The sequence below is a fragment of the Blennius ocellaris genome (genome assembly GCF_963422515.1).
Source record: "Blennius ocellaris genome assembly, contig: SCAFFOLD_120, whole genome shotgun sequence".
Taxonomy (NCBI): Eukaryota; Metazoa; Chordata; class Actinopteri; order Blenniiformes; family Blenniidae; genus Blennius; species Blennius ocellaris.
The window spans coordinates 103,293-113,885 of record NW_027662129.1 but is presented as its reverse complement, the minus strand read 5'-3'; the positions used below and the strand labels follow the sequence as shown (position 1 = coordinate 113,885).

The 10,593-nt window shown below is 50.6% G+C and overlaps 2 protein-coding genes across 2 annotated transcripts in view; both read right to left on the bottom strand.

Moving 5' to 3' along the window:
• Positions 1-5,899: 5,899 nt before the first annotated feature.
• LOC308148253 (liprin-alpha-1-like) lies at positions 5,900-7,006 on the bottom strand (the record flags this gene model as incomplete). The annotated part of the gene is given in 4 exon segments (XM_080521700.1): positions 5,900-5,952; positions 6,537-6,716; positions 6,719-6,734; positions 6,884-7,006. Coding segments are annotated over 4 exon segments (372 nt in total), but the record flags the coding sequence as incomplete, so codon positions are not given.
• Positions 7,007-8,037: 1,031 nt separating this feature from the next.
• LOC308148251 (liprin-alpha-1-like) overlaps positions 8,038-10,593 on the bottom strand; it is a gene marked incomplete at both ends in the record, with an annotated part of 19,648 nt that continues 17,092 nt past the window's right edge. The window contains 5 exon segments of the mRNA XM_080521699.1: positions 8,038-8,095; positions 8,828-9,045; positions 9,047-9,090; positions 9,162-9,259; positions 9,381-9,556. Coding sequence (XP_080377825.1) covers positions 8,038-8,095; positions 8,828-9,045; positions 9,047-9,090; positions 9,162-9,259; positions 9,381-9,556 — 594 coding nt within the window.

Genomic DNA, 10,593 nt, shown 5'->3' with positions numbered 1-10,593 from the left:
TCCCAGTCGTCTCCTCCTTCGTCCACCGTCACCTGGACCGACTGTCCTGCTGCTGCCTTCCACATCTTCACTAACTCTGGAACAGAGGAAGAGGAGGAGGAGGAGGAGGAGGTTACTCCTGCAGGAGGTGAAGATTACTCCTGCAGGAGGAGAACCGAGGAGGAGTCTTCACCTCCTGCAGGAGAAGACTCCTCCTCAAACACGAACCAAACATGAAGGTTCAGACTTTCCACGTCGTTTGTCAGAAGAGGAGGAGCAGGAGGAGCAGGAGCAGAGGAGGTGCCTGCTCCTCCTGGTCTCTGTTAACGTGTCATTAAGGGGGGCCGGGCCCCCAGGCCCCGGGCCTCCAGACCCCCGGCCCCCCCGCTGGGAGCCGTCAGGAGCCGCAGGAATGCGGGGCTGCTCCTCCTGGATCCACTTCCTGCTCCGCTTAGCTTTAGCCGCGGAGGCTAACGGCGCCTCCTCCAGGAGCAGCGAGGCTCCGGCGGGAGGAGGCCGCGGCTCGGCGTCCCTGCCGGGGGGTCAGACTCACCGTGCGGGTCCACACAGGTCCGGGAGGAGGTCCGGGAGGAGGCTCGGGAGGAGGCTCGGGAGGAGGTCTGGTGGAGGAATGAGGCTCCGCGGCACTTCCGGCTCTCCCTGGATCCTCACTGCTGACGTCACGAGGGGGCGGGTTCGGGAATGTCCGGGAATTTCCGTCGGATCGAAAAGAAAGACGGTGAAACGTGACGTAGTGATATATATTACTGATATATATTACTGATATACATTACTGATATATATTACTGATATACATTACTGAATATAACATTACTGAACATTACTGATATAGAATATTACTGATATATAATATAACTGATATACATTACTGATATACATTACTGATATATACATTACTGATATATACATTACTGATATATATAACTGATATATACATTACTGATATACATTACTGATATATATTACTGATATATACATTACTGATATATATAACTGATATATACATTACTGATATACATTACTGATATATACATTACTGATATATATAGCTGATATATACATTACTGATATACATTACTGATATATACATTACTGATATATATAACTGATATACATTACTGATATACATTACTGATATATATAACTGATATATACATTACTGATATATATTACTGATATATACATTACTGATATATATAACTGATATATACATTACTGATATACATTACTGATATATACATTACTGATATATATAACTGATATACATTACTGATATACATTACTGATATATATAACTGATATACATTACTGATATACATTACTGATATATATAACTGATATATACATTACTGATATATATAACTGATATATACATTACTGATATACATTACTGAAGATTACTGATATAGAATATTACCGATATAGAACATTACTGAAATAGAATATTACTGATATATATTACTGAATATAACATTACTGAAGATTACTGATATATATTACAACTGATATAGAATATTACTGAAATAGAATACTACTGATATATATTACTGAATATAACTGATATAGAATATTACTGAAGATTACTGAAATAGAATATAACTGATATATAATATTACTGTTCTATAATATTACTGTTCTAAAACATTACTGAATATTACTGATATACTTTTTACATATTTTTATCTCGGTAGTTTTTACCCTCTGCCCCTCCTCTTACCCCCTCTACAGGTGGTTTGACCCCAGTTGAGTTAAATGTCCCTCCCCCTCCCCCCATGTCTTTATCTAACCCCTCCCTTATATCTTGTGTAAATATATAAAAATATATAACAGACAATCCCAGAAATTTACATTAAAAGAGACTTTTTAAACTAATTGTATAACTTTATTAGTTTGATTGATATGTGGAGAGAGTACACACTGATCAATACAAAAACCTGATCAGAAACAAAAACAACAAAAATTACAACATAAATATGAGGAAAAACAAGTTTTTTCTCTACGTTACGACCAAAATATAAAAAAAGCTCAAATGGTAAAGATTCCACTGTGTGCATAGTAAATATAGTCAATCTGAGCAGAGCAACGTCCAAACAAACAAACAAACAAACAAAGTTTCTCTGCGGTGGAAAATAGGTTTCAGTATTTTATTGAAAGTAGGCAATAAATAATACTGTGATAAAAATAGTTTTAAGTACTCGACTGTACATCAGGTTACAGAAGGAAAAAACAGCTCAGAGATTCGTTTTGTGCAGAAACACGAAATCACAAAGAGAAACGTGAAAGGGGGCGGGGCCAAACACACCGGGGGGCGGGGCCAAACACACCGGGGGCGGGGCCAGACACACCTGGGGGCAGGGGGCGGGCCAAACACACCTGGGGGGGGCAATAAATACGAAGAGACACGATGGTCTCTTCAACTTGGTCCATCGGAGGTTCTGCACGCGTGCAAAGCTCCACACGCGTTAGTCTTAAAGGTACGGTACGTAAAGAATCAAATATCGGGGAGGGGAGGGTTCAAACGGGTGGCGCTAACCGCTAGCTGGGGGGGGGGGGGGGGGGCGCGCGTGCAGCAGAACCACATTCTACCACCAGGTGGCGCCGTGAGGGAACTGAAAGACCTGGAATCACCTGGAGGACTCGCGGGGAACTCAGACTGGTAGTACCAGCGAGTCACAGACTGGTAGTACCAGCGGCGGCCAGCAGGAGGCCGTCCCCCTCTAGAACACTAGAACCGACCCAGTGCTGCCCCCCCCACTGGACACTAGAACCCTTCAGTCAGCCCCGGATCCTTCCCTGGTCGACTCACGGCGCCATCGTGTGGTACAAGGTGGTACCACGACCCTGGAAGGTCCTTCAAGACCCTGGAAGGTCCATCAAGACCCTTAAAAGCACCTTCAAGACCCTGCAAGGTCTTTTAAGACCCTGGAAGGTCCTTCAAGACCCTCGAAGAAAAAAAACTATTTGACTTTTTTAACTTCTGTTTGTTGCTGGAGGTCTTGCAGTTAGCGTGCTAACTAGTTAGCACGCTAACTGGCTAGCGCGCTACCCCATCAACTAGTGATATGGCTTTATTCTGAAATTCAAGAACTTTATTTTGGTATCTCAGATATGGAAAAACATCAAAGGAGATAAAAACGCGCACACACGCACACGCACGCACACACACACACACACACACACACACACACACACACACACACACACACACACACACACACACACACACACACACACACACACACACACACACACACACACACACACACACACACACACACACACACACACACACACACACACACACACACACACACACACACTTAAAAAGGAGATTAAGTTACTTCTTATTAAAAGTTGATTAGATTTTCTGGTCAAAGATTATAAAAGAGACAAAACGTCTGCTGGTAGAAAGATACAAACATCAGCTACTGAGAGACGAGTCCAGGAGACGAGATGTCCCAACGTGTCCAGAGGGACAGAGAGACAGAGAGAGAGAGAGAGAGAGAGAAGGAGAGAGAGAGAGAGAGAGAGAGAGAGAGAGAGAGAGAGACAGAGAGAGAGAGAGAGAGAGAGAGAGAGAGAGAGAGAGAGAGAGAGAGAGAGACAAGAGAGAGAGAGAGAGAGAGACAGACGGAGACAATGTCCTGCAGGGACACGGAGACCTTCAGTTTTCATTCAGTTCATCATCCGAGTCCTGAAGGCAGGAAAATCCTTCTGCACCTCCTCCTGCACCTCCTCCTCCCAGCAGCCGTTACCTATAGAAATAATGAGGATAAACTGAGATGGGAGGAGGAGAGAGGAGGAGAAGAGGAGGAGCAGAAGGAGAGAGGAGGAGCAGAAGAGGAGGAGCAGAAGGAGAGGAGAAGCAGGAGAAGAGGAGGAGCAGGAGGAGAGGAGAAGCAGGAGAGATGGAGGAGCAGAAGGAGAGAGGAGGAGCAGAAGAGGAGGAGCAGAAGGAGAGAGGAGAGGAGGAGCAGAAGGAGAGAGGAGGAGCAGAAGAGGAGGAGCAGAAGGAGAGAGGAGAGGAGGAGCAGAAGGAGAGAGGAGGAGCAGAAGAGGAGGAGCAGAAGGAGAGAGGAGAGGAGGAGCAGAAGAGGAGGAGCAGAAGGAGAGGAGAAGCAGGAGAAGAGGAGGAGCAGGAGGAGAGGAGATGGAGGAGAGATGGAGGAGCAGAAGAGGAGCAGAAGGAGAGAGGAGGCGTGAAACGTGCGTTATTGAAGCAGGAAGTTGAGGAAGACGAAACGTCAGCAGCTCCACAATGAGTAGGAGAGTAACTAGTTACTGTAACTGAGTACTATTACTAACAGAACAGTTACTCCAGCCTCAGGGAGGAGGAGGAGGAGGAGGAGGAGCAGGTCTGCTCAGTACTGCGCCTCCTCTCTGGCAAGTAAACAGAGTGAGGTCCTGAGGGGCGGAGCTTCTTTAGGAGGTCTGAGGGGCGGAGCTTCATTAGGAGGGTCTGAGGGGCGGAGCTTCTTTAGGAGGTTTGGGGGCGGAGCTTCTTTAGGAGGTCTGAGGGGCGGAGCTTCATTTCGTCAAAGACTGAACTATGATGGAAGTAAAGTAGGTTCCAGGTAAATCTAGAACGTGGGAACGTCCCCAGCAAGAGCTCAGCCGACGTCACTCAGTAGTTTCACTCCGACACCTGCTACATGCTACATGCTAAGGAGTTTCAGATGCTACATGCTACATGCTAACGTAGAAGCAGAGGTGAACTGGACGTGGCGTGGACACAGTGGAGGTACGAGTCCGTGTATCGCTTGTATCTGGAGTAGCAGTTGGTAAAGGGAGTACTCGGTAAGTAGCTAGTAGCAGTAATCAACCAGTAAGTAGCTAGTAGCAGTACTCTTACATTAAAAGCAGTACAGGTGCATCCCTGGTGAATTTAGTTTGTAGTAACTGTATCTAGTTACTTAGACTAATTTTTCCATCATGAGTTTTAGTAGAAGCATCAGTAGAGATAGTACTAGTAATAGTTAGTGCTATCTAGTACTAACTAGTACTAACTTCTACAGTTTTAGTAGAAGCATCAGTAGAGATAGTACTAGTACTAGTTAGTACTATATAGTACTAACTAGTACTATTAGATAGTACTAGTACTAGTTAGTACTAGTACTATCTAGTACTAGTATTAGCTAGTACATTCTTACTAGTTAGTACTAGTACTAGTTACTATCTAGCACTACTACTAGATAGTACTAGTACTATCTCTACTGATGCTTCTACTAAAACTGTAGAAGTTAGTACTAGTTAGTACTAGATAGCACTAATGGCACCTGGATCTAATGATGTCATCACCCTGCGTCACCTGAATCTAATGATGATGTCATCACCAAGGTGAAATAGACCAATAACAGCCCTCATTACGATCAGGTGTGTTGAAGTGGGAGGAGCTAAACACTGCAGGGACCAGGTAGGGACCAGGTAGGGACCAGGTAGGACCGGGTAGGGACCAGGTAGGGACCCAGGTAGGACCCAGGTAGGACCGGGTAGGACCGGGTAGGGAACCGGGTAGGGACCAGGTAGGACCGGGTAGGACCGGGTAGGACCAGGTAGGACCAGGTAGGGACCAGGTTAGGACCAGGTAGGACCAGGTAGGGACCAGGTAGGACCGGGTAGGACCGGGTAGGACCAGGTAGGGACCAGGTAGGGACCAGGTAGGACCAGGTAGGGACCAGGTAGGGACCAGGTAGGACCAGGTAGGACCAGGTAGGGACCAGGTAGGGACCAGGTAGGGACCAGGTAGGGCCAGGTAGGACCAGGTAGGGACCAGGTAGGGACCAGGTAGGACCAGGTAGGGACCAGGTAGGGACCAGGTAGGACCAGGTAGGGACCAGGTGAGTGCTGCTTCTTACCAGGTTGTGTCAACATGAGTAGGTCCTGACTGTGGCAGAGGTCCAGCCTCTGGGGTCCTGACTGTGGCAGAGTCCAGCCTCTGGAGGGACTGAGTCCCTGTTGGCAGGGAGGGACAGACCAGAGGGGGGGACAGACCACATGGAGGGGACAGACCACATGGGGGGGGACAGACCACATGGGGGACAGACCAGAGGGGGGGACAGACCACATGGGGGGGGACAGACCACGGGGGGGCAGACCACAGGGAGGGACAGACCAGAGGGGGGGACAGACCAGAGGGGGGGACAGACCACATGGGGGACAGACCAGAGGGGGGGACAGACCACATGGGGGACAGACCACGGGGGGGACAGACCAGAGGGGGGGACAGACCACATGGGGGACAGACCAGAGGGGGGGACAGACCACATGGGGGACAGACCAGAGGGGGGGACAGCCAGAGGGGGGGACAGACCAGAGGGGGGACAGACCACATGGGGGACAGACCACGGGGGGGACAGACCAGAGGGGGGGACAGACCACATGGGGGGGACAGACACGGGGGGGACAGACCAGAGGGGGGGACAGACCACATGGGGGGGGACAGACCACATGGGGGGGGGCAGACACATGCAGACATGCTGTTAGTCAAAGCTCATCATCATCACACAGCAGCCAATCAGAGCGGAGCAGGCTCTCACCGTCCACGGGGCTCCTCTTTGGCTGGCTGGCGGGGGAGGGGGAGGGGGAGGGGGAGGGGGAGGGGCTGCTGGTCACCCTGAAGCTGGCGGGCAGCGTGTCGGACCCCCCCAGGGAGCCCCCCAGGGACCCCCCCCTCATGTCTTTGGGCCTGAACTTCTTCCTCCATGACGGAGCTCTGCGAAGTTCTTCTCATCGTCCTGGAGGACACAAGACGTCCTCGTGTCAGAGACAGAGAGAGACAGAGACAGAGACAGAGACAGAGAGAGAGAGAGAGAGAGAGAGAGAGAGAGAGACGAGAGAGATAGAGATGAGAGAGAGAGAGAGAGAGAGAGAGAGAGAGACTCACCTCCTCCATCCTGCGTTCCGTGCCAAGGGCCAGCAGACTGTTGTATTCATTTTCCAGGGTGGTTCGGCCTGAAAAGAGAAGAAGAGGAGGAGAAGAGGAGGAGGAGCAGAAGGAGTGAGACATAATCAGCAGAAGAAGAGCTTGTCCCTCCACCACCAACCTGGACGTCCTCATCCTCTCATCACAGTTCAATGTTTCCTCTGTGGAGGAAACCTGAACTTCTAGCAGCTGTTCTCTGCATCTCACTGCAGTAAGGTACGGTCTGGTCCGGTACGGTTATGGTACGGTCCGGTACGGTATGGTCCGGTAAGGTACGTTCCGGTACGGTCCGGTAAGGTCGGTATGGTCCGGTATGGTGCAGTATGGTATGGTACGGTCCGGTACGGTATGGTCCAGTAAGGTACGGTATGGTCCAGTACGGTAAGGTATGGTATGGTAAAGTACGGTACGGTAAGGTACTGTCGGTAAGGTCAGGTATGGTAAAGTACGGTATGGTAAGGTACGTCCGGTAAGGTATGGTCCAGTAAGTACGGTACGGTACAGTACGGTAAGGTAAGGTACGGTCTGGTAGGGTCCGATATGGTACGGTACGGTAAGGTCCAGTATTGTACGGTACGGTACGGTCCAGTAAGGTATGGTACGGTACGGTCTGGTAAGGTACGGTCCAGTAAGGTACGATACGGTACAGTCTGGTAAGGTACGGTCCGGTAAGGGTACGGTCTGGTAAGGTACGGTCCAGTAAGGTACGATACGGTACAGTCTGGTAAGGTACGATCCGGTAAGGTACGGTCCAGTAAGGTACGGTATGGTACCGTCTGGTAAGGTGCGGTCCAGTAAGGTACGGTATGGTACGGTACAGTCCAGTAAGGTACGGTACGGTCCAGTAAGGTACGGTAAGGTATGGTCCAGTAAGGTATGGTACGGTCTGGTAAGGTACAGTACGGTACGATCCAGTAAGGTACGGTACGGTACGGTATGGTCCAGTAAGGTACGGTACGGTCCGGTAAGGTACGGTCCGGTAAGGTACAGTACGGTACGATCCAGTAAGGTACGGTACGGTACGGTACGGTATGGTCCAGTAAGGTACGGTACGGTCCGGTAAGGTACGGTCCGGTAAGGTACGGTCCGGTAAGGTACAGTACGGTAAGGCGTCATTAGTTGCTGGAACCAGCGGCCGTCAGTAAACCTCCGTTCTGCTGCTGAGAGGAGCGTCTGCACCTGGTGTGACCACCAGGGGGCAGTGGAGCGTCACGGTTCAATAAGAGCAGGACGACCAGAGGACACGACTTTTCACTGCTTCAATACAGCGTCACGTTTGTTAATGTATTTATTGATGTTTCCTGTATCTCGTCTCCTGCCGACGGACGACATGCAAAGTAGCATTTTTGCTATAATCTGGTATATTTTCAGATGTTCATCAATATACACTGTCCCTACCACATAAACTCATAAATACAAATATACACTGTCCCTACCACATAAACTCATAAATACAAATATACACTGTCCTTACCACATAAACTCATAAATACAAATAAATAAGTGAGGAGAAATTTAAATATTACTGCTTGTTCAAAGTGACGACCGTCAATGAGGTAAACACTGCGAGTGTATCCGGTGCAGTGACGGTGTGCACCTGGTGCAGTGACGGTGTGCACCTGGTGCAGTGACGGTGTGCACCTGGTGTCAGTGACGGTGTGTACCTGGTGCAGTGACGGTGTGTACCTGGTGTCAGTGACGGTGTGCACCTGGTGTCAGTGACGGTGTGCACCTGGTGTCAGTAACGGTGTGCACCTGATGTCAGTAACAGTGTGTACCTGGTGTCAGTAACAGTGTACCTGGTGCAGTGACAGTGTGCACCTGGTGCAGTGACGGTGTACCTGGTGCAGTGACAGTGTGCACCTGGTGCAGTGACGGTGCACCTGGTGCAGTGACGGTGTGCACCTGGTTTCAGTGACGGTGTGCACCTGGTGCAGAGACAGTGTGCACCTGGTTTCAGTGACGGTGTGCACCCGGTGCAGCGACGGTACCTGTGTGCTCTGCGTGGGGATCTGCAGCAGCAGGGCCAGGGCGTTGTGGTCGAAGGCGTCGTCCAGGGCGAGCAGCGCCCCGTGGACGCCGCTCTCGTACAGGTTGCTGCTGAACTCCTTGAGGCCGATGGCCCTGAACCCAGCTGACCACTCGCTCGTTACTCCACACCAGGACGTCTGGGAGGACGAGGACGGGTGAGGACCAGAGGACACGTCTGTGTGTGTGTGTGTGTGTGTGTGAGAGTCACCTCGGAACTCCAGCTGAGACTCCTCCCTCCTCCTCTCCAGCTCCATCCGGTCGTAGTTGAGTCTCCTCAGACACATAACAGCACACTGGAAACTGTTCCTGTGGACGGACGGACGGATGGACACTATTAGAATTTACAGACCGACTGACCAACCGATTGATTGGTTGATTGGTCGTTGGTTGGCTGGCTGGGCAGGTCACATGACTCCGTCCTCCTCACCGGTGGAAGCTGTCCACCATCTTCAGCTGTCCTCGCAGGTCCTTCTTGGTCAGGTGGTCCAGCATGCGGGCGTCCACCAGGGACTCCATGAAGTAGGACCGGTACTGCGGCAGGCCCAGGCTGGGCAGCCACTCGTTCCCGATCCACTCGTGGTTCATGTCGCCGTAGGCCAGCGTCTGAGGTCAGAGAGGTCAGAGGTCAGAGGTCGGGAACGGAGGCGTGTTGATGATGTCTGCTGGGGAGCCGGAGGACACACTGGAGACAAACTAGCAACGTCTCTTCATGTTGGATTCTCACTTTAAACTGGACCTTCTCTACTTCAGCTGACTACAAACAGTCTGCTGGGGGGGGGGGGGGGGGGTGAGGGGGTGAGGGGGTGAGGGGGGTGCAAACCTGGGCCCAGCTGCCCTCCTGGTCCTCCTGGTGTTAGCATGTTAGCGTTAGCATGGTGAGAAGGACAAAGAGCCACATGTTAGTGAGGAGCTGAGAGCAGCTCCAACGTCACCGGAACAACTCAGGCTAATGCTAACACGCAGGCTAACACATGCTAACACACCAACGTGCACACACACATGCTAAAACACACACACACACCTATAACAGACGCTAACATGCAAACACACATCCTAACACATACCAACACACACTAATGGAACTGTGGGGGAGGGGCTAACTGTGTGAGGGGGGGGCTAACTGTGGGGGAGGGGCTAACCGTGGGGGAGGGGCTAACTGTGGTAGAACTAACTGTGGGTGTCAGGTGAACCAGGGAAAGCCATTGGGTGGCGGACTAACTGTGGGGGAGGGGTCAATAGTTGGGTAGGGACTAGCTGTGGGGGAAGGGTCAATAGTTGGGTAGGGACTAACTGGGGGAGGGGTCAATAGTTGGGTAGGGACCAACTGTGGGGGAGGGACTAGCAATGAAGGAGGGACAAATCGTGGGACGGGGCTAAGCGTTGGGGAGGGCCTAACTCTGGATAAGGCGCTAACCATTGGGTGGGGGACTAACTGTGGGGGAGGGGCCAAGTATGGGGGAGGGACTAACCGCGGGGGGCGTGGCTGCCAAACTCTCCATCTCCTCGTGAGTGAGCCAAACGTTCCCTGTGGTCTGATGTTAGTACCGGCCAATCACAGTGAAGAACAGAGACGTTAGAACCACAACAGGCGATGCAGTTTTAGATACATTTGTTATTTCATGAGTGCCAGCGTCCATTAA